At 38.7% G+C, this 25,353-nt stretch overlaps 1 protein-coding gene across 3 annotated transcripts in view; it reads right to left on the reverse strand.

Annotated features, from left to right (window-relative positions):
* ATG5 (autophagy related 5) overlaps positions 1-25,021 on the reverse strand; it is a 71,498-nt gene extending 46,477 nt beyond the window's left edge. Inside the window, exons 1-5 of one of the 3 annotated variants that reach the window (XR_008210206.1) lie at positions 24,897-25,021; positions 24,075-24,235; positions 19,320-19,447; positions 13,572-13,650; positions 7,113-7,275 (exon numbers count right to left, since the gene is read on the reverse strand). Coding sequence is in view for 2 of the 3 variants with exons in the window: in XM_052698639.1 (XP_052554599.1) it covers positions 7,113-7,275; positions 13,572-13,650; positions 19,320-19,447; positions 24,075-24,182 (478 nt within the window). In the remaining variant the exon portion in view is untranslated. Of the gene's footprint in view, positions 1-7,112; positions 7,276-13,571; positions 13,651-19,319; positions 19,448-24,074; positions 24,247-24,896 lie in introns of all 3 variants that reach the window. The other 2 variants (XM_052698639.1, XM_052698647.1) reach the window with 2 other exon arrangements.
* Between the last annotated feature and the right edge of the window lie 332 nt (positions 25,022-25,353).

A 25,353-nucleotide genomic window follows, 5' to 3' on the forward strand; every position in this document is an offset into this window, starting at 1 on the left:
TATTTATTAACAGAATACTGATTCCAGAACTTAATATTTTTCAAGAAGGCTGCAGAGAAAGTTTAAATAACAAAAAGAATTAAAAGCAGAAATGTGGAAAAGATTACTGCTTAAATTCAGAAAGGAAATGGTAATTCTGGGCACTTATCTCCCTATACATTTTTAAAGAGTCAAAAAAGAAACAAATGTAGCACCCAGTTTATCATTTATGCCTGATTTTTTCCTGTATGATTCCTTGCTTCTTCTTCAAGTCATCTAGTTGGCTTGGTTATTTTTTTTAAGCTGCTTGGGATTGAATTGTAGCTCTAACTCTATGCAAACAATTGCAATTTGCAGCCAGCATAAAAGTGTATCCAACTCTGGAGTCAAAAAACCCAAATTTTTTTCTTCTATTCTCAGTGGTTCACCACTGTCCAATAACCATACAAACCACAGAAATGATGTACAGCTTGGGCAGAATCAACCATAACATTAACAACTGACATAACAGAATCGTGGCAAAAATTATTGAAGTGCCTTTGGAGGAAGGTTTTGGAATATGAGCTCCAGTCCAAAACAGAGCTGCCTACATAAAGTTAAATGTGCTTGCTCAAGGCCTTATGCAGGCAAGTTCTGACAGTCTCCAGGGTTAGAGAGCTCTCTGGGCAATGAGTTCACGTTTTACCATTCTCAAACACCTTGCCCTTATCCCAACAGAATCCCTCCAAGTGTAACCATCTTTTGTACTTGTCAAACTCTATCATCAATGCAGGCACATCCAAGAGGAGTCAGAACTCTGTTCTTCTTTACAATTTCTCCCTTCAGGTAGTGAAAAGCTGATGCTTAATCCATCTTCAGCCTTCTCCAGGCTAAACTATACAGTCTCTTCTATTGCAGCATATACTGCAGACCCCTAATTGTCCTAACAGCATTCTTTGGATTTTCTGCTGTTTGCCAGCATTTCTATCGTTCTGGAGATCCAAGGTGGACACAGTATTCCCAGTTCATCTTCACTAGTACTGAGTCGATGGGAATAACTACTATAATAACTATTACACTAGGGAACAATGTTCATTTGTCTTTTCAGAATGTCATCAGATGAGAGTAACTATCACATGCATAGATAGATGCATAGATACATAAATAGATATAGATAGATGCATATCTATATAGGGAGTTAGTAACTGTTTACTTAATGTGACAGAAGCTAGCAACAGAACTGTGGAAATATTTTTCATATCATAAATAGTAAAGTACAACACTGAACATTAATGCATCTGAAGTTGTCGTGATTTTACTTTATAATTCAAGAACAGTCATTACTCATAAAAATATCTCACTAGGATGATTTCCCCAGAAGTTCTAGGCATCCTCCAAGTTCTCACTGAGTTGGTGTGTGTTATTACATAATACCATGCAAAGGCAGTAAAGACTGTAAAATTTGGAAGTCAAGAGCAAATGAATTGGTCTGCCCATTCTAGATGAATAAGCCATGAAATCAGCACTAGTATGCTAATTAGCTCAAGTACTAGCAGTAATAAAGTGCAGTGGAGATGGGATTCAAGGTTGGCTACTGGCATCTGTAAAACCTTTTAGTACTATTATCATCTAAATTAAATTAATTCAGCTCATCTTGCCTGCATGCAACTACACCACCATTGTCAGAAGAATTAGGAGAAACTGCACGTACTGTTAGCTGTAAATTCAGTAATAATTCATAAGCCACAGCGCAAAATGAACCATGGATTAAACTCAAGGAAAAAAAGGGAGGGGAGCTCTCCCCCAGTATTATACAGTTGGGTTTGAGATGAGCATGCTTCACGTGCATATTCTTATGCTATATTTTTTCCATTAGTTCTCAAATAAAAGTAGCATTCTAAAGACAACTGAAGATTCAAAGCAGTGCTTAATCTTCGCAGGTTAGCAGGACATTTTGAAAGCTGTATGACAAAGCAGCATTTGGGGTCTGACAGATAATGAGGTATGTGAAAAGGGCTGCCTTCCCCTTTCTCCACAAAGGAGCCACACCTTACCAACACTCTTTTCACTTATTAAACATCCTCGCTACACAGAAGTTCCACTAACTACGCTGTTTCCTCAATACTATCTCCCTTCTTTTCCAGGTCATCAACTTATCTGGCAGAAAGTAGTCCCTTTTGTTCCTAACTTCTTTCTATTATCCGTATGTAGAAACACATACTTCCTACTTAAATCAAGCTTTCTTTGCAGCCTAAAAGCCAGAGATCTGAGCACATATTGTGACTTAAACTGAAAAGAAAGTACTGCTGACTATTAAACAAAAAAACAATCATCTTTGGAACACAACTCGCAGGCTAGATAAAAACAGAACAGCAGGGCTTGTCATAGACTTCCCTGGATGAGTCAAAGTTTAAATGACTCCTGACAATTTTACTCATCTCCAGTCTTCTGGACCAAATCCAGACAGCCTGCATACTTCAAACAAAATGAAGCCTGCTCTTTAGAGATGGTCTACTCAGACATTTGGTTAGACTTGTGCCTCCATCTGCATACTTCAGGAAATGAAATTCTTTTCAGGGAGAAGGTGCAATGAAGAAAACAGAAGGCAGTTCAAAAGAAATAAAAAAAAAAGAGGTTCTGTATCACTTTTATCTAATTAAAATAGCACGGGGGGGGGGGAGGAGGCTGACTGTTTAGCACCAAAATACTGCACTTTTGTGGGTGCATCACTAGGTTACTCATTTATGTACACAGAATAACAAGCCAGTAAACATTACAGAACTAATGCTGAAGTCAGTAACAATCCACTATCACGAAAAGCAAAACACATCACCTTCCCAGATCATCCAAAGGAAGGCCTGCTCAGATGCATCTGATTCATTCTGCTAGTCTATCCTGACTGAATCTAGCCAGGTTTATTGGCCCCAGCTCAACACCAATGCAGTTCTGGGCAGAGCTCTTCAAATCCTGCTTTCACCAGGCTGTTCCAGCACCAGCAGTCTCACTGTTCAGTGCATGTTATGCCCTCTTAACTCCAAAATATGCAGTTTGTGACAATTACTATAAGAAAAAATAGGCACTTCAAGAGAATTTTAATGACCAGCCCAGAAAGGTAATGATCTGCTTTTATTTTAATCCTCTTAAACGATACACACGTTTTCAAAGAACAACAGTTGTTCTGTCTTTCTGAAGTTAAACAGATCTCTGCAAACAGAACATTACTATTTTGGTAGAGATAAAGGGAAGAAAAAAAACGATGTCTTTGTGATGTGAAAACTGAGGGCTTGGCTTGTTCATTTGTTCTTTTGCTAATTTTCTGAAGGTTTTCTAAGTACATATTGCCTAATTTAGGTTTCAGATGGTAAGTTGTGATGACATTTCTTCAGTTACCTACACACGCTTATCATCTTAGTCTGAGGTAAAGAACAGCATCAACTTCCATTGGTTCCTCACGAGAGAAAACCACATACACATCACACCTGTGAGCCATGCAGCACAAAAGATATCGATAAGGTATGACAGTTTCACTCTCTGGGAGCTCCTATTTCGAACTTTGAACGTGATAACCCAGTAATACATGACTTACAGTCCACAAATGAGAAAAAAAACAACACAGGACTGCTTTAAATATGAAACTGAGAAATAAAGAAAATACAGGTCCCATTCTGTCTGTAACGTGAGAAAAAGATCACACGAATTTAAAAACTAAATACTGCATATTTTGAATGTTTATAGAACTTCTTTAATAAGAACAATTCAACATCACCATACATTCATATCGTAGGTAAACCCTACAGTACGAATAAGCATTACATTTTTTTTTCCACAATATTTTCAGTAAAATGACTTCATTATATTTTATAAAATATAAAGAAGTCTTAAAAGTGGTCATGAGGTTTTACTGTTCATTTTGCCCACTCATGCATCTGAAACACCAAGTCCAGCTTTTACCAGCTATAAAGGATGCCTATGAAAATTTCAGGGTATGGCTGCTTCTCTATCCACATCTGATGAGAAGCAGCTGTGCTGACTCTAAAAACCTTCTTTTATCAGAACTATTATATACCGAAAGTTATAGACGGTAATTCTTTGAACCATGCAAGAAATACAGCTCTCACACTAAAAAGAGTTGAAATCTCATTTGTTTGATCCTAAGTCATCATTAGGCCCACAGTCTGAATATTTCAAAGCAGAGTGCCTTTATTTTTCTACCACAAAAGGCCAGAAGAAACAGCCACCCACTTGAAAATCCTCTTTACCCATGATAAAAAGAGCCATAACATTATTATAGCAAGAACAGTAGTAACATTTTCCATCATTTCTGACCAAGGAATTTCAGCAATTCTTACAAAGGAGCAGAGGTCAATGTAGCTACATACCCTGCCTTTATTGCTTCCCCACTACATTCAGGCATCCATGATATTAGTCAAAATTAAGATGCACCCACTCCAAAGAAGTGCTCTAGCTAAGGAAATATCTATTTTAAGGACAAAAAAAATCAACTCACTGAAGTCTGAGGAACAAGCAAAAGCACAGCTCAACCAATAGACAGAAAATTACCTACTTAATTTAGTCGCAGACTGATACAAAACCAGAAATAGTGGAAGGGGGGAAATAAAAGGTGTTAGGAATACCTATGACTTGTTACCAGCTACAAATTCACTATCACAGCTCTGTAGATGCCCCCTCTAGGGAGCCTACAGACACTGGAGAAGTTTATCATGCTAGTTTATCATACTCCTCTAGTACTTTCTTCTCAGCAGAAACATTTACATGGAATTATATTTGGTCATTACCCTTCCTCAAAAAAGCAAAAAAGGATTCTTTTTCCAAAACCAAGTTTAATACTGAAGAACATATCCTGGAAGCACTGCAGTCAATCACTAAATAGAATAACACTTCCTATATTTAAGCAAAGAAGGAAATTATTTGAAGTTTCACAGAAACAAACCCTGTAGATGTATCATAATTTACAAGGCAGCATCGCAAATGCTACTTTCTTCTCTTTTTTGTGGTGATTCTTTCTTGTTTCACAGAGGTTTAAAATTATTACATCTCAAACGAAAGCCTATAAAAACATTCTGAAAAATATAACGTGCTTAAAAAGAGTTTTCTTGGTTTCACTAGCTTTTCTTGTTTCTTTTTTATGAAGATCTGAGAAATTAAAATTAGCATTTGAAAGTATTCAAGATTGTTTAAACTTCACATTTAGGTGCCAGATTCCACAGGTGCAATTTCTCACTAAATACAGTGAAACCTTCCTAAATACAGTTCAGCCTTGCTAAGCAACCTCTGTTGTTGTATTACCTCAGTAATATCCAGTTTGCCTACAACTAAAGATAGACAAATAATCAACTAAAAGTGTCTGAGACGAGTACAGAAAGAAAATCCTGCTTACTTGTTCTCCTACCTTGCAATATTGAAGGTATCCATTAGAGGTTCTATAATTTCTGCTTCAATAAAGAGTCTTAACTCATACTATTTCTTTGTGCACTTATCTGTTCTGCCATTAACACAGTTCACTCACATTAGAGATCTTGTGGCTTCAACTGTAACAAGCGTTAATATAAAGAGCACAAAGTGTGCTTCTGCAAACACACCAGCAACAGGACTAAGGGACAGGATTTTATTTTCAGTAAAGCTAGTAGCTCTCAATATAGAAAGGAGAAGTATGCTGGCACAGCATTTTGCTTCTCTTAAACTGAACTGCTTGCAAGACAAATGCTACTACATCAGAATACAGTTTTCTTACAGAATTATTTAAAAAAAAATGCAGTTTTGATTGATTTGTGACAATACAGGCTTTAGGGAAATATATTTTCTTATGGATTCTTACTCCATAAGAAACACTTCATTTACTCACATACTCATCATTGTAAATTGACATCAGTCAGTTTGCTGTCGATATCTACACAAAGCAATCTCTCAACAAGTTAAAGTATTTTGAATTGAATCAGATTAAATACATTTTTACCAAAGACATTTTACACGTTTGTAATGCATCTCTCAAGATCTTATTAGGCAAAATGTCAAGGTAAGATAACCCTTCAATTTCTAACTGCTTCAATTAAATCACTATCAGAAACCAGAGTTTCCAAGTAAGTGCTTAGACTTCAAAATTATTAAAGAAGAAAAAAAAAAATTGAAAACCCACACATTCATTAAATAAACATACCAAATCCAAAATAATTTGACACCTTGCTGTCTAAAGCAAACACATGCCTCAAAACTTCTTGCATTCAGAGGTTTTCCTGTTCTGTTTAATTTTAACACACAGAATCACAGAACCATAGAGGCTGGAAGGAACCTCTAGAGATCACTTAGTCCAACCCCCCTGCCAAAGCAGGCTCCCTAGAGAAGGTTGCACAGAGGAAGAAGTTAATTCTGTTTAGTATCTCAACATAGTTAAATGTGTTAACCCTTAAATCTTTCAGAAATCTACCAGTAATTATCTAACAACGACTTCAGAGATCAGGAAAACATACTGAAAGTTATTTCACCAGCCAGTAGCTTCTGAAACCTATACACAACTTTCCAACCTACAGGTCTCTGAGAACCATGATAAGTAGGAAGAGATGCTGAAATGATGTTATGTTTCACACTGCAATAAAAATTCACACCCTCTGTTTAAAGAAAGAGCATTAATTTTATAATGTTCTGTTCTGCATTATTTTGCTGATTTTTTCCAAGTCAATGCTCGCCAATGAAAGACCTCTGTGAAAGCCAGTAAAATCAGGAATAAAAGTTAAAAGGGTGGAGAGAATAAAATTATTAATTTTATTAATAATTTGTTTATCAGAGTCCACATCTATTGTCTATCAGTGGCAATCTGTAAGCATAAATGAGAGGAGAGCTATTTAGCTTTTACAATCTAAGATAGTTCCAGGTGAACAGCACTTATACCCCAGGTGTGACCATCGGTTACACAAAACTACACTTAGTATTTTGTTGCTGGTTTTGTTTTGTTTAAACAGTTGTAACTCAACTCAATTTATGACTCAATTCAATTTCCTTGAATATCCCAAGCTAACTTTCGGGCTATCACATACTCACTGCTCTTTTTTAGTCAAATAGATCTTTTCCATGACATTACTTAAACGTATTTATTAGCATGGTAGTACTAAACATAATTAATATTTGATGCAGTGTATTACCATTCTGCAACCCCATCCACAGTTGTTTATGATCCTTTTTTTGCATCTCATTGATGATTTGACTTTTGTGCTTTAAAGCATCTGCTTCTTTTATGCAAGCCATAAAATGAGCTTCAATCACATCCTTAGAATGGCAGTGCAGAAGATCCTTTTCCGGAAAATTCTATAAAGAGAAAGACAGATCAAGAGAAATAAATGTATCACAGACCTCAGAAGTTGAAGAATAAAAGATTATTTTAATCTGCTTTATATTTATACAACAGAAACAGACAGGAACTTTCTACTTAGCAAAGATAACATCTATTTTCTTACTGATGAAAGAAAGGTTTAGCAGTGAAAAATGTACAAAAAAAAAATTAAAGTTGAACAATTTTCTGTAAAACTAGAAATTACTTTAAACTACTCAACCTCAACTTGAACATTTAAATACATAGGTGGATATATTTAGTCCCTTACCTACCTTCCAAATTCAGGGAAGTGTTTTAATATGCTTTCAAGCATATATTTAATTCTCTAGCAGTTCCTACCACTTCTCAATGAAGTTTATGTAGAAAAGTTTCCTCCAATTATCATCATCCACATGTATGAATTACAGCATATAGGTCATCAGCAAACATTTATTCTCAAAGATGTTGGAAAGCTTTCTCCAATTTTACTTACTAGACGTGTTTATTGTTAGACTGTGTAACATGATTTCATGATTCCTTTTTATTTCATTAGCAATCCTGAGAGCATTCAACATTGCAGATGTACAATTATTACGTAGTAAGTGATAACTACCTTTCTAATTCATTTACTAAGAAAGTATAGCATTAATCTTGTTCAGGTACAAATCAGACACCTTTGGATATTAACTATTCAGAAGTGTAGGTATAGGTGTAGTTTTTCTTCTATTGACAGCATCATTTGCAATCTTAAAATACAAGCACATGGTATCACAAATCCATTATTTGGATTTGTTAAGTTTAAAAACCCTGCATGTTTTATCCCCTCCATATCCACTCCCTTTTCACAGTTGCTTATTGACTACACTGAACAGCACAACCCCTGGAATCAAACCAAAGTAGCATCATTAGTACTCCCCTTTATAACATGGGCTTGCCACATATTTTTATTTCTCACCTCTTACTCTACAACGTTCTCTTTCCTCTTAACCCATTAGAAATAAGCTGTTAAAAAAAAAGTTTTTGTAAGGACTGTCAAAACCATTTTGGAAATGCATGTAATAGGAGATATTTCAAAGTTTTTTTTTTTTACAACAGAGTTAACAAGTCACAGTAGGAACAATATTCTACTGGAGAAACCCATACCTTTCCTCCTCTTGTAACAGCTAGCAATATGAAAAAGAGTTGGGGATAGACTTACCTAGAAAGATAAGAACAATAATACCCCCTTCATTAGATGAAGATGAAGAGAGGTTAGAGAGTTTCTGAATTACAGACTGGTGGGGTTGGCAAGGATCTCTGAGTCCGTCTAGTGCAACCCCTGTTTGATCAGGGACACCCAGAGCAGGTTGCCCAGGCCCATGTCCAGGTGATTTTGAATATCTCCAAGGAGGAGACCACACAACCTCCCTGAGAAACCTGTGTCAGTGTTCTGTCATCTGCACAGCACAATATATATATCCTGGCATTCCAGTCTGTGCCCACCGGGCACCACTGAAAAAAGACTGGCTCCATCCTCACTCCATCCTCCCTTCAGGTATTAACAAATATTGGAAAGATCCTTCCCCCAAATTCTTCCCTTCTCTATGCTTAGTATTTCACACAGTGTTTTCTCTGTGACATTAAATCCTGACTCTGGGATCTGTGCATCAAGAAGATTATCTTCCAAAACCACAAGTGCAATAGGAAGAGAAGACTGCCAATTTCTTTCCCCTGAAAGTACAAACAGTTTGGCATCTAACTTGACAAAGAAATACTACTGTTAATTCAGACCAATGGTCACAGAGCTGACTAGAAAACAAGACATAGATAAAGCTTGTTTCTCATATAGGTATGGCCAAGTACAAAGACTTTAGAGGAGATGAACAAGAAATGAAAGCTCTTTCCAGAGCAAAGCTCACTCTCTCCTTCAGTGCTGAGCATCTAAGCTTACCAGGTTCCAAGATTAATGGAACACATTACTGGGATTGTTATTTGCCTGCTGACATCTGCAAGAGCCTGTAAAATACTTTTAGAAGTTTAACTAACTTGTTCAAATGAAGTGTATTCTCGTAACCAATCCAAAAGAAAAGAACGATCAGAAATATTACATTTCAAGATCAAAAAGTTCTTCACTTGCAAGAATTCAAAGCAAGACACCAGCATCCCTCAAAAAAGATGAAAGAACAAACGTACCTAAGCCAAGTAATATGGGAACCTACAAACTGACTTCCACAGTTTAAGGTTTAGCAAGCTTTGAGAAAACAACAAATTCAAGAACTATGTTGTTACATGTATCTAAGTGTTGAACTGCCAGGTCAGATATTCAAGTTTTCCTACAAAGATCTCCACGCTGATTTTTCTTCAACAAATTTCAAATGACAGCAAATGTCACTCCTTGGGAATGTGTTTTAAGACATAGTGTGGTCTACAGAATAGCAAGGAGATATTTAAAACTGATCAAAGCAAGCTGAACTGGTAGAAAGTACAAAGATGTAAGAATTCACATTCCCAGCTTCTAAGTGGTAACACTGGAAGACATTCCCATGATCTGGGTGCTGTCTCTTTTCCTTTAGATGAAAAACACTGGCACATTTCTATTCAGTACTGTGAGTAGAAACTGAAGAACTTGAGCACAGAAGAGGTAACATAACAACACTGCTACACCTACTAGAGACATACTAAATTTTACTTACATGAGGCTGCCAACATAAAATATGGTATCCTCACTTATATAAAATAGGGGATAGAAGAAGAAAGTTTTGCAGTTAAATACGTAACACATTCCTGTTTGTTTTTAAGTTCTACTTGCCTATACAGGAAATAGTGAAATGTAAATAACTTGACTCAGTTCCCCGAAGAAACAGACAATCATAAACAAGCTGGTAGTCACCTGTGGTTACGCAACTATGAGATTTGCAAAAAGTTTTAAGAGATCTCACTGGCAGCTTTAATTCAAATACTCCTATTGCTGATGTCCTATTCCCTCCATGTCCTACGTCTGTAAAAGACAGGCTATTAAGAGTTGACCAGGATTGTCTTAGAAAGCTAAAGTACTGCAGGTTTTGCTTCACGTATCAGTAGATATTTACAGTATAATTTTAGTCATAAAGAGGAAAGTATCATCTGTACAGACAGAAGCACTAAGAAACTTCTTACATAAAACTGTTCCAAAACCATAGCAGGCAATTTCATCAGTCTGGTTTCGTAACCCCATTCCACCCAGACTTATGTATCAGTTCCAGTCCACAAAACACCTGTTTATACAGTGACAGTCAGTATTAGGGTAATTTTTTTTTAAATTACACCAATAATACAGCATTAAAGGTGATAAAGATCATATCCAGTGGCACTGGAATGGTCCATGTGTTTGTGTTTAGTTACCATCGACAGTCCTTTCTTTGAGAAATTTTTTTTCTTTTTTTAAAAAAAAAGAAACCTACACCTCATTTATACCACTAGTTTTCACAATGTCTCTTAACAGTTCTATAATTCATGTACTAAGTGGCAAAGCACTTCTTTTTCAGTCCACCAGACCCCATTTTGAACTAAGAAAACCAAGAATGGAAGACAGCTGATGCCATACAAAAGCAGATGGAGCTTCTCACTACAGGAATGACATTGAGGTCCTGGAATGTGTCCAGAGAAGGGCAACAAAACTGGTGAGGGGTCTGGAGCACAAACCTTATGAGGAGCAGCTGAGGGAGCTGGGATTGTTCAGCCTGGAGAAGAGGAGGCTCAGGGGAGACCTCATTGCACTGTACAGCTTCCTGAAGAGAGGTTGTGGTGAAGAGGGGTTTGGCCTCTTTTCCCAGGCAACAAATAGGACACGGGGAAATGGCTGCAAGTTGTACCAGAGGAGGTTTAGGTTAGACATAAGGAAGAACTTTTTGTCTCAGAGAGTGGTCAGGCACTGGAATGGCTGCCCAGGGAGGTGGTGGAGTCGCCGTCCCTGGCAGCATTCAAGAGGCGCCTGGATGAGGAGCTGCGAGATGTGGTTTAGTGCTTGTGGTGGCAACGGTGATGAGGAGACGGTTGGACTGGATGATCTTATAGGTCGTTTCCAACCTTGTGATTTTATGATTCTGTGATTCACTACAATAGGTCGTCTGTAGAAAAGCAAGGGCCAGCAGGTAAGGGCTTCAGCAGAAGAAAGTTGTTTGCCTTTCACCTGGCATATCTGATTTACCTTCCTCTTCTAGGGACAGCATTTCCAGAGCAGTTCACCACCTCCTGCCAACTACTCAAAATCCAGAGAGCTGGTTACCACGCTGAGAACATAATGCTAGGCATGCTGAATTTAATGGAAAAGAATAAAAGTTTCCCTCTTCTCTATAAAGCCACAACTTGGTAACAGAAGCAAGTAACCTAGACTACAATACCACAGGATTCTCAGACGTTAGTACTCGGTTCAGGTACATCAACTATGACTAAGGCAACTACAGCTCAGTTTTAGTAAAGATATAAATCAATGATGTCTCGTTGAATACCAGTAGCAGATGCAAATAAATTGTTTCTTCAACAAGGAATATTTTTGTTCTTTATTTGACTGCATACTTTTGTAAAAGAAATGAAAAGCCATGACAGCAAAAATTAACGCATGGAAAAATCTAACAGTAGCTAAAATAAATAAAATATATGGTTCTTTGAAGAGTAACTACACACAAATGAAAAGAATAATTCAGGCAGCAATCCACCTAGACTCTTTAAACTGTAAAGAATTAAAACACATGAAAATGTCATCAACATTTTGACATACTTTGATACATTGTGGTTATGTTTTACGTTAAGCATTAAGGTGGGCTAATTTAAACAAGCTTTCAAGTTACGTCAAAAACAAGAAAAGAGATTAAGCAGGTGCTTAATCCAAGGTGTTATGTTTTTAAAAACTAAGTTAGAAAAACTTCTAAAATAACACTTCTTTAGCAGTAAATTATTTCCACTGATCTTTCATGCATCCCCTTGAGAAAAACTTATTAGCTTGAGAAAATCCCCTTGAGAAAAACAAATTAGCTGATCTCTGGGCCAGCAGCAATACAAGGACAGTTGAAATCAGCTTTCATTACTACATGAAACTGAAATTCATTGCGGTGCTGCAATTCATTTCTCAGGGCAGCTCTACTTTGGGATGGCAACATCCTCTCCTTGCTACTGTTAGTCTTCCAGAGCTCTCAGGATGTGCAACAATTAAATCACAATCTATGAAACTAGACACCCTACAGTTTCTTCAAAACAGCCTGGAAGTTTCTTTACCCCACCCCTCTTTGACATATATCAGAAGTGTAGCAATTATAATCGTTTCAAAAACATCCCTGTCTTTACATTCACTTTTACTGTTTCAACATGCAAAATTATATATCCTAAGAACAATTATACATCATAAGAAAACACAATTACAGTCTATGCTTCAAAAATAAATCACATTACTGCTACTAGAAAGATCATTTATAAAACAGAGGAATATTTTGAATGAAAACATTCAATGACACTGCTTCCCAGAATGCCTTCCAGTGTGCTCAAATCTCACGCTGAAGTCAAGCTTATTAATTTAGTGCTTTCTTTTGTACATTTCCCTATTTTATTGTTTCTTTTATATCTCTATAGTAATAAACCAACTAATTTCATAGTTAAACATAATGATTTTTGGTTCTCACTTCAAAACATACCTGGCACCACCTCCTCAATGCATTTCAGAGCATGAAAGAATCTGGCACAAGTACTTTTCTGAGCAAAGATCAGTAGTGCCATGAAGTCATACCTAATGGTTTTACAATGCGTAATCAAGGTAACGTCTCTCCTGTGACTAAACTGTCACAAGACCAAACCCATTTCACTCAGTTCTCTAAGGGGGACCCACATGAAGTACAACTTCAAAGAATGATAGCAACTCCCTGACTTCAAGGATTTCTGCAGTATCTCCTATCTATGTTAATGTGCCCAAAGGGATGAGCACTTCTCAATCTTCCAAGTCTTCAGTCAACTTGAATTGACTGTTACGGAAAGTTCTTCCTTTTTATCCACTCAACTGCACTGATGCAATCTCGTAACTTCACTTGAAAAACAATTTTGGATTTTCAGATTACAACAGAATCATTTTTAAAAGATCATTTTGAAAGCACACACAAGCTCATGGAAAAAAAACTGTAGATTTTCAGGAAATTTTAGCTATTTCCTGAGGAACAAACATTCTCATCAGAAAGTCCTACCATTTACCTGTTTGTAAAATAAGAACAATTATGAAAATTTTTCATAACTTCTGAATTTCATGTAATCCTGTGCTCAGTTGTTCTCAATCTAAGGTGTATTTCATTTTTACCTTGAAATGCACTGTGATGCTCCAAGGAAGGGCTGTATTTGATGCATGCAAATCAAACAGCAAACCAATTGGGTAATGCCTAGAAAATTAAAAGATTAAATGAACATAGAAACTGTGCATTTAATTCTACATACAACAGTTAGAATATTTACATAAATAAATTAGCTCCTCTCTTTCCGCAGTTCATGTTCATTTTTGTTTATTCAGAAAAAAAGTTTACACAGACGGGTATAATTGACTTACAGTTCACAGTAAAAATCAGGCCTGGAATTCACATATTCAAAACCAGTGGTCTTAATGCTATGCCCATAGAACATTTCTAGCACTGCAACTGCATAAGCAGCCTACAGCTGCCCTGTGAAACCCTTCCAAGTAGTATTTTAAGTTAAGAAGTTCAACATTAACACGAGTCGTTCTGACAGTAGCTGTTCAGACATTTGAAAAGCTAAATGATTTATCTGTAGAAAAGATGAAAAGGAAAAAAAAAAATGGTGATCCCTTCATCTTTACTATCAAATCAAGGGGAGGAAAACTAGATCAGAGTTTTGAATTTCAATGGTATTCTCAACTGGAGAACACATACAAATCTGCTCTCTCCAAATATTCACTTTTGTCCTGTAACTTCACCCCTTTTAAATTCTTTAGAAGATGCAGTCTCCAGCAATGCAAATGACATATATCATGTACATAAAACTTCCGGGTATTTTGAAAAGCTCTGTTCTCTTTCCCTTCAAAGAAAAAAAAAAAATCAACCAACTGAAAAGGCCTCATTAGTTTCCTGATCTTACAAAGATAAACACACTTAGTAGTAAACTCAGCAGCTCCAATAAATTAAATAGGATTGAACAGAGGACGCAGAGTCAACCAAGAACGAGTTTCAAAAGTTCAAAAAAGCAGTAAGAGAGTATTACCCTAAAAGCACCTGTGAGAAGCAAAATCACTCACTTCTAAGCTGTCATAAACAGGGCTCTGGCACCCTCTACTGGTAAACCCATGTAAAACTATGCCAGAAACACAACAGCAAAACTTTAAAAAGGGCACAATTCTTGAATTTATCTATTGCATTTGGGACTTCTTAAGAAAATAGGGGAAATATACCAAGATCTAGAACTGTTCTCTCCTTTCAGGGGGTATTTGGGGGGAACAAAGCATACAGATAACATATATATTCAGATTCATCCAGATTCAGTGGTAAAAACTTGAGCTTTATCACTAAGACATTTTATTAACTGCCAATCATGTATTGAGTTCTTCAGCAGGGTTTCAGCAGAAGTGCTTTTCCAGACGCATTAGGCAACAAAAATCAGATCTCCTTTGATAATTATATGAACATTAAAAAAAACCTTCCCATTTATATATTATATATAAATGTATGTACGTATTTATATATGTAGAGCTACAGAAGACACCAAACCATCACCGGCCTACATCTATTTTCTATCAAGCACAGATAACAAAATAAACATAATCAAGTTTAAGTGAAATCCTTGTGCTTTGTATAGATTATATTAGAATCACAGAATCATTGAGGTTGGAAAAGACTTTAAAAATCATCAAGTCCAACCACAACCCAACCATACTACCCTAACTTTAACAATCCTCTGCTGAGTCGTGTTCCTGAGCACCACATCCAAAAGGTTTTTAAACACGTCTGGGGATGGTGACTCAACCACCTCCCTGGGGAGCCTATTCCAGCTTAAATGTATAAGTATATGCTTCTCATTCTGAAGAGATCTGCCCTGAAATCATTTTGTTCATAGCTGAACACCTGAGACTGGGGATGACAGCAGACTGCGAGAAAAATCATTTTCTGCTCTGAAATGAAGTCTTACATTATGAGTAAGGTTTGCAACAGGAGTAATTCAATAATGACAGGTAAGATTCTTCCTGCCTCGAATTCAGCTCGCATACTGGCATTTAATCCAAAGCCCACAGAAGCCATAATAATGCCTGTACACAATGCTGTATTTCATTTATTTTTGAGATGCAGTTAGAAGCATATTTTTTAAAAGTCTGTAATCAATACCATGCTACATAAGACCAAAACTATTCTTTGTATTTCATAATAATGCTGTATTTCTTAATCAAGACAGGATTAAGAGGGGCATTAAGAAGGTAATGGGGAATAAAAGAAGACTTGTCAATTTGTAAATGGGATGAAAAGGAGCAATGTTCCTTCAAACTCCGTTCTTAAGAGTGCATGTGCCTTGTGTTGAGGATCAGTATTCCCTCATTAAAGATGTTGCATCCAGCAGTACTACTGTGATGCTGTTTCTGAACCTTTATTTGAAAAATGTTCATTGCAACTCAACAAATATGCAGATGCTCTCAGGAACCAACAGTAACAGTAACTAAAATATAATAATTCAAAAACTCAGGCATGACTTTAAAGATTTGCTACCACTAAAGAACAGAAAAAAACAGAACAGCTAACCCACAGAAATATTATTTAACACCCCCCATCCCCACCTATACACAGACACACTCAAAGAAATCCTAAAAATAAAAATCAAAAATAGAACTTGTTTCCCCTCAACCCCAACACGTGGGATTGGGGAAAATCAAACTGGTCTTAACTGAAGACTATATTTTCTCAAAGGAAAAGGAAAAAAAAGGGGGTGGGGGGAGGAATACAAAGAAAATGTCTTAGAGACCAAAAGTCTCATTAAAAAAACACGTAGCTAGAATAACAATTGGTTTGCGAAAGCCTTCAGTCTATAGAAGCATAACAGCACTGACTTCTAGCCATTCTCTATTTAACACTGCTTTTGTTATTACACAGAAGGTGGTTTCAAGGTGTGGGAGATGCCCTTGAAAACATAATTTTAAGAACTTTAAGTCCTTTTGAAAGTGACAGATGGGTACTGATCAAATGGCACTCCGGCCCTCTGTCTTTAGCCAGTTCCTAACTGGGCAGGGTAAAGCATCCATTCCACTGGTACCACAGACCTCCCACACAACTGCCAGGCCTTGAGCATAATTCACAGAATGGGGACAGAATGTCCACTGAAGTTGAGCAATTGCACACAAGAATGGTCACAACCTACACGATGCCCTCCCCCAGAATTCACTGAAGAAAGTTCCCTTGGTATATCAGATGCTTCCACTCAGCTTGGGCAGCTGAGAGGCCTCAAGCTGCCAAGAGTGCTTGCAATCTCTCCTGAGGGCTAGCGGAAGCAGAGGTGGTGGCACTGCCTGCAGAAGGGATGTGTTGATGGAGGAAGTGCTGTCAATAAGCTGAGCTATGGGAGGCCAGCACACCACTCAGTGTCAGGGAAGATAGGCATCTCCACCAGGACTTTGCAGAGGTGAGACCCTGAATGCTCAGCTGCACAGAAGGTGGGTCTGCAGCCACTGGAGCACCAAATGGCGACTCACAACATGAGGAAGACAAGAGGTTATGAGCTTTGATAACAAAAACCAGGCCCTGCCTCTACTTGCAGTTAGTGCTCCAGTGGCAGAAGGCTGAAGATTCCAAGGAAACTGCAGAGCAGCCTGAACAGCACAACCACCAAATAGAAAGCAGTAATAGTGGTAGATTACTCCTACTCCCAGTCCTAGATGGGACTCACTCTCCACCTGCCCACTTCACTTGCTATAGAAAGGTTTATCTGCAACTTCTTGGCAAGCAGAAGACTAGCAGGTTTTATCCTGGACAACTAGTCCCTGCTATTCATCCACATGGGTGCAAATAGTAATTGCTGAAGAGGGGAATCTTGAATGTATTAAAAGTGAAACACAGCTTCAGAGGCTAGGTGGCATGCCCACAGGTTCATGAAAGATAAATGCTCAAGGGTGACATAAGTGTATGTCAGTAACCGGTTGTGGAGCTCGTGTGGCAAGAGGATCTTAGTTTTTACAATCAGAAGACACTCCTTTAGGACAAAGGTCTGCAAGGGAGAGATGGAAATGCCTAAGTGGGGTAAAAGCATCTTTGCCTTCAGGTTGGCTGGTCTGGTGGCTATCAACTATGAGCATAAGGGCTGTGAATAACAACCCACACTCAAATGAGAAATTAGTGGACATGGATAGAAAGCAGGTGCCAAAGTGTGACAGCTACAAGAGAGATCTTAAAATGAGAAATGAATTACAGAAGTGCAGGTGGAGAAGGAGCTTTCCTCCCACCAACAGAAGTTAAACTTTTCTAGCCCTTTCCCATCTTGGCAAACTACTTTCCAAATCCTGTAAGCAGATTCTGCCTGCATTTCCTTCAATGCAGTTACAAGTTTAAGCTCCCCTAACTGCACGGTGTCTGAGAGTATTTGATACGCTGCATTTTCATCTGTACTGCTATGGAGTCTGCTGACCTCTTCTGGCAACTCCTTATACACAGACCTTTCCCCAACACACACCTGCAGGGAAGGAACTCATCTTCCTGTGCCCCAACAGTCTGATAGGATGCCTCAGGCTCCACCTAGAATTCCAAACAGGAAGAGTTGCACCCTCTTCCAAGATCTTGGTTTGAGTACAGCAGAGTATGAATTTGAAACTGTTTGAAATTTCTTCAGTACTCACTGCAAAACTGAAGAGCTGCAGCTGAAAGGACATACACTGTATCCCAGCCAAGTATTACACAAAGCAGATTGCAAGAAAAATGACACAGTGTAGACTAAGTAATTAGAAATATTACAATCATTCACAGAATCAAATATTTGAGTGAGACTAGATGACATTTAAAGGTCCCTTCCAACTCCTCTTGCAATGAGGAGGGACGCCTGCAGCTAGATCAGGTTGCTCAAGAGCCCCTTCCAGCTTGCCTTTGGATGCACCACTCATGGAGACATTCACCACCCCTCTGGGCAACCCGTTCCACTGTTTTACTGCTGATGTAATGTTTGCTAATCACAAGACGTTCCATGCTACATTCATAGTAATAAAATATTCAGTTTCACTTTTGACAGCCAATTAAAAAAAGCTACAACAGTCACTTTTTTTTTTTCCTATTATGATACAAGAAATAGAAGAGATTCAAAATACTAAGTCCTTGCCACAGGTAGGACCAGTGCTATCTAAACAGAGCCTAGTAAACACTGCAGCTCTCAGTGTTTTTTCAAACTCAAGCAGAAAAAGAAAAATGAAAAAAAAACAAAACACTTGTATAAAGTACTCAAAAAGTAATCAAATAAGACTGTATCAGTGTGATTCTCCAAACCCTTAGGAAAAAAAATGTATTTTTCACAGACCACATAACAACAATAACAGAATCGCAAGTAATTATTTCAATTAAGTTGAACACAATTCAGCAAAGGTCTACACATCAATATTATTTTATCTGTTTTTAAGCACAAAGGCATATCACACAAATGGAAAGTAAATGTTATGCACATCTTATTGCCTGCAAACAGAACATCTAATTCACATTAACACAGAAAAAAAAAGTATTATTTCCAGAGATTTCAGGTGTCTTCAAAATGCAGAATAAACTCAACAGATTTCTTTGGTAATCCTACAGCAAGAGACAATAAGGCCAAAAATACAGGCATTTCATATTACAAGGACAAGAACAAAAACAACAGGTGCAGCACAGCCTCTCTTTTATACATAAAGTACAAGCAGAATCATCAGTATTATGCTCAACATTTAAACCTTCTTCAGATTTTCCTCCAATCAACATCTTCCCAATCTTCCTCCTCTTTTGCCTTCTCTGAAACCCAATGAAGTGGTTAAGTTAGGAGAAGTATTGACACTGTGCTAAACTCATAAAGTCTCCACACAATGAACTGAGAAAAGGCACAAACTTAAACTCACCATTTCAGTGGCGTACCTTCATATTCAAACCATATCTCATTAACTTCCTCTTGTCTCATAACTTTCTGGAAATGTTTCTTCACTTTGTCTGTTACCAGTGTCAAGTAGCTTATTCTTGGCAAAAGCAGCTGAAAGGAAAAAAAACAAACACATCCTTTAAGTACACATAAAAATTACTAAATAAATAAAATGCTTTAAGTTATGGGTTTCCATAACCAAATTTCAGCATTCTATTTTTTTCCCTTAGAAGTAAGATTTCTTTTTGGACAACTTTCTTATTAACGGTTAATGAAAAGCTACAAAAGTATGCACCTAAAAGTTACATAATAGCAGTATCCAGTAGTCTAACAAAAAAAAAAAGTCAAAACAAGTGCTTAATTCTTTTCATGTAATGGGAGGCAGAGGACTAGAAACTAATTTCTGCTCTTCCCTATTCCAGCAGGTCAAAGAACAAAGGTAACATTTTCATATGAATAGATAAAAATACATGTTCAAACTTCATACTGAATGTAACAAGTGAGGGTGTATCAGCTAACATCCCCAAATCAAAATTACTACAAAATAAATTAAGAACAAAACAAAAACATAACTGAAACCAGTTGCTTAGGAGTTTGGTTTGCAAGCGTGTTTTATATTTCCAATAGGTGGCAATTTCATTTTCTTAGCCTTAGCTAAGATGTTGAATGGCAAATCAAGAGCAATTTATAATTCCTCTAGTACTTAGCTTGACCAGCTACTAAAATCGTAGAACTATTTGTGGTAGAAGGGACCTTAAAGTCCATGCAATTCCAACCCTGTGCCACGGGCAGGGCTGCCACCCCTCAGCTCAGCTGCTCAGGGCCCCATCCTTGAGCCCCTCCAGGGTTGGGGCACCGCAGCTTCTCTGGGCAGCTGTGCCAGCGCCTCACTGCTCTTGGAGTAGAAGATTTCTTTCGTGCATCTAATTTAAATCTACTCTGGTCTAGTATTAAATGGGGAGGTTGGTGGCCCTGCATGTGGCAGGGGGGCTGGAGATTCATGATCCTTGAGGTCCCTTCCAACCCTGGCCATTCTGTGATTCTGTGATACTCTCTCTTAGGAGAAACGGCAATGGTTTCAAACTACCAAGAAAAGTGTCAGTACTTTTTCATTTGAAGTAAGACATCACCTTACAGCTTTCTGGTGTATTACTTTTTTCCTCTCCATTGTAAAGTTATGCACTACCCAAAATGGAACATTGAGTTCAGATTTGTTTGTGGGGTTTTTTGTTCTTTTTGTTTTGTTTTGTTTTCTGCACCCCAATCACATTCCCCTTAAAAATACAGTGCTGTGCTCAACAACAAAGATCAAACAGACTACATTGGTCAGTAAACTGACAGTTGCACTGGACATCTACAGTCTGTAAGCATTTCAGTATTCAATGAGAAAAGATTAACCTCCTTGCAAAAGAAGATTTAGCTTTGCTTCAGATATTTTAAGTGAGTTATATACACCCTATATAGTTAATCTTATTTCCCAATTAATAATAAAACAGAGCTAAGGAATAAAATAATAATAATTCTGTTTTATGTACTTATGGAAAAATAAACATTTGGTTTGCCACTGTTATTCATTACTACTGATGCTTCTTGAAATATTTTCAAGGCCAGGCTGGATGTGGCTCTGAGCAGCCTGGTCTGGTGGTTGGCGACCCTGCACATAGCAGGGTGGCTGAAACTAGATGATCATTGTGGTCCTTTTCAACCCAGGCCATTCTATGATTATTCTATGATATACTCTCAGCTTAAATGAAAATAGCAACAAAAACTATTGAGGGAAAAAAAGAAAACTGAAATAAGATTAGGAGTTCTCATTAAATTAAGAAAAAACAGAACTTCAAAACCTTTACAAGGTAAAATGAATCCTCATAGTTTAGTACATGCCATTTACCAAATTACACAAACTGCAATGCCTTCCTTTTGCAGATCATGTACTGCTACAGAGTTTAATAGCAGCAACCTCTACAGAAGGCATTCCTGGTTAAATAAAATGAAACAATTCCTAATGCTTAAGTAAATGCTTGCAATATATTCCTCACATAGAAAGAACACCTGGGTTTTGCCGCATTAAAAACAAAAAAAAACAACAAAAAAACCAAAGCACAACAACACCACACCATTTTGCAGCATGCAAAATATTGTAAAATGCAAAAATTCCAGATTTAACAGAAAACAGACTGGTTTGATCACCAATGCATCCAGGATAAAGAAATACAGCCTAACCCAGAGTGGCTTTACATCGCTCGCTGTTACAGACATTTTAATAGAACAACCCTTTTCACACTTGCTAAGCATAAAGAAGATCCAGCAAAAGTTAGTCCCTTGTGCCAAGTTCCATGCTATGACTGCCTTACTTATTTCATTCTTCACACCTAATGAGTCTCTGCCAATGAGTGCCCTGCTTCCAGCACGTGCTGCTTCTGACTCTTCTTTGCACCAAGACAAATCGTAAACTACTTCAAAATCAATACTGTAGACATTTTGAGGACTGAGGAAAAAAGCAGATCATTCAGCCATAAAGGCAGTTCAACCTAGGTGTTCTTAACTACACTTCCACTCCAAATTGTAAGCACCCATTTTAAAGAAACATACCTACTGATATATCTATTTGCAGTGCAACACCGCAGAGACATACCTGGTGGAAATAATACAGTGCCTTACTTGAGCAGCTGTCTTGACGTCACTGCTTTCCAAAATGATGGACAAAATAGTTTACAATTAATTCTGCTATTCCTATACACTGCCACGTTGTGTTACATGCATATATCACCCCTGTGCTGTGCTAATGCATCTAGCAGACGTGGCTGAATAGGGTATCCAACTACATCACTCAAACTGAAATGAACTGCAGAGATTCTGGGTTATTTTTCTAACCCCTCAACTCTTCAGATCTATGTCTTCCCATCTTCATAAAGCAAGTCCATCAGAGCAGAAGCTGTTTTCCTCTTAACACAGTGACACCAGTATTTCCTTCCCATTTACAGAAAACAGACTGGAACACAGAGGTTGTATCTACTTTAACAAGTACTGAGGTGTGATAACAGGAGATGTGAAAAGCAGAAAAACTGGTGTCAAGTGCTGGGAATGTTTGCTAAATATGCTTGGAGAGGGTTGTTTCAATTCAGCCTCATTTTTATTCCAAAAATTGAATGCTGATTAGCAGCTAATGCAGACTGATCTCAGGCCTAAAGTACATCTTCAGCTTTGTGTGAAAAAGGCTCAGCCTGGGGGCTCTGAAACTGTTCTGTGCTAGAAAGCTGAGCATTGTAAGCAGGGGAAAAAAAAAAAAAAGATCTTCTTCAGAAACATACTCCAGATTGGAACTGAGATATTAATGCACAAGCACATTGAAACCACGAGAACTCAACCATGATGTAAAATCTTAAAATGGATCCTTGGTTCCTTCAAGAAGTAAAGCTATGCTATCAGCTCCACCACGATCTGCAAAAGGGAGAACCTAAAATTTGAGAATTATGATCTGTTAGTAACTACATTTTGCAGAACGTTAAGCCTTGAAATTTTCTGCACATGCTTGAAGTATAGTAAGACACTGCCATCTCTTAGGGTTAGGAAGTTAACCACACAGAAGTTAACATGGCTTTAGGGTTTTCACACTGATGTTAAACTGATTAAGATTGCATGTCTCAATACTAAAACTTGTGCATACTGTATGAGAGTTACATTAGAAGTACATGTATATTTTAAAGACTGTTAAGTCAGACTGCTAAATAGTTCAGAAGCATTTGGCAAACAGTTGAGAGGTAAAAAAGTACTTCTTTTTCACCAGTGGTGAAACTAAGGCATAGAGAGCTAAGCACTATCATTCCTGAATGAAAAGCATTAATGATTTATTAGATTTCAAAAAACACATTAAGCACACAGGTATATCAGTAACTGACTAAAAAGAAATGCTATAAATTAAATACTGTTTTATCCAGTAGTATCTTCTATAAAGCATGGAATGAAATATGACAAGATAAAAGGATTTTCGAATCACAAACTCAGTACAAGATTTTTTCCTCCCACATACAGTTCCACTGAACCAGCCAATTTCCCCTATCAATCAAATGCCTATAAGGTACAGCAAGGATGAATACTGCAGGGCACTCCATAAACTAACAGCCACGAGATTACAGAAAGCATTTCAGCTTGCAACTCAAACACAACCACCACCCTTATCTGTATCATCAGCTATCAGTCCAGTCCGATAAGACATCACAGGTCCTTTTCCTACTAGATCTCTCAAACCTACCAGCATTTAAAGAAAACACACTGAAGTTATCCATGAAAGAAAAACTGCAGTCAGTGTTTATGAATTGATATTATGTGACTAATTTTTGTGTTCAAGATGGCACAAAGCTCTAGCTGAAATCATTTGTGCAGTAAGCAACATACAAGTTCTCTCTTCTGAAGAATCTTCAAGAACATACACTCATGGTGAGTTTGTACGTACAGCCTCCACCTTCCATTTAATTATTCGCTGAACTTTCTCATAAGTTTTTCCAAGATCTTAATTACCCATTGTAACTCAATCTCAGTGGTAAAACAAATCTAAGTTTTTTAACTTACTGAGAAGAAAGATGATTTGCACAGCACAGTCATAAGGTAGTCCCAGAAGTTTCTGGGAATACGAAGAAAAAAGCCTTTCCTACACCTCTACAGTGTGTATAATGAACCTAAATGAAGGAAACAGAACTATGGGATCAGATTGTTCATGACCAACCTTGGTTATACTCACATAATAAGGCTCAGCTTCCCTCTCAGTTATCTCATCCTGATACAGAGTGAAGCAGGTCGGTATGCGCCCAAACCACACATCTCGAAGCACATCTTTGTCATCTGTCATTCTTCCAATGGATGGTGAAGCACATGTAGATCAGTTTGTTTCTTCAGCTGGAACTGAAACCCCACTCCCCCAAAAGAAACAAGTCACCACTGCTGCTGAACAAGGTTTTTCCACAACCACACATCCCCAGGCATGGTCAACAATAACTGCATCACACTGAATGCACGTTCGCACAAACAATATCCCAAGCTGAAAGGAACCCAGAAGGATCACTGATTTCAGCTCCTGGCTCCACACAGCACCACCCAAAATCCAAACCCTAACCCTGGCAGCACCCTCTCCATGTTTCTAGAATTCCAGCAGCTTGGTGCCGCAACCACTACCCCGAGGAGCCGAGGTGGGTTAAGCCAGAGAGGCCTTCAGCTGTACAGTTCCCCAACTAGAGAGCGTGCAAGGAGCAGACACGCCGCTTCCCGACCCGCAGCGCGCCCCAGCGCAGGCCCGAGGCCCGATCCCCGCAGCGCCCGCCGGGCCGCCTGCAGCTCCACACGCTGCGGGGGCGAGCGGCGCGGCGGGGTCTCGTAGCGGACAGCCGGGTGAATCAGCAACGCCGGGGCGCACACAGCAGCACAAGGAGGAACACCACAGTGGCGGCCCCCGCGCGCTCTCCTCGAGCAACAGCGCGACCGGGCAGCGGCGGCCCCAGAAAGGAACAGGCAGCACCCCGCGGACCGTAGAGCCAGGCGTGTAGGTACGAAAGAGAACAACCGTTACCTGAATGCACCCCTCGCCACCGCTTCGCGCTGGGGGTGCGGCGACAGGCAGGAATTGAGCGCGGCCCCGCCCCCACCTTCCCGCGCATGCGCCGCCCCCCACGCGGCTTCAGCCCGGGAAACGCTTCCGCCCGACTCTGGGCGGAACCTCGGGGGTGGTGCCGGAGGCGGTCTGCGGAAATTGCGTCGCGAGGCGCGCGGGGAGTTCGAGGCGCGCGGGCGGGAAGGAAGGCGCGGGAGTCGGTAGTCCTTGTAGTGCGGGGCTGTGGCCACCTGATGGCGCTGTCGGAAATGGCCTGAGAGACGAAGCGCCACAGCCGCTGCCGCCTTTCTGTGGGTTTTAGCCAAGGGCTGACATGAGTCCTGCTAAATAACCCGTTTTGGCTGAACGTCTCGTCCGTTAAAAAGCGCCACTGAGGTATGATTTTTATTTTTACTTCGGCGCCGGCCCAGTTTCA

This window comes from Tympanuchus pallidicinctus, unplaced genomic scaffold (assembly GCF_026119805.1).
Source record: "Tympanuchus pallidicinctus isolate F22 unplaced genomic scaffold, pur_lepc_1.0 scaffold1, whole genome shotgun sequence".
Classification (NCBI taxonomy): domain Eukaryota; kingdom Metazoa; phylum Chordata; class Aves; order Galliformes; family Phasianidae; genus Tympanuchus; species Tympanuchus pallidicinctus.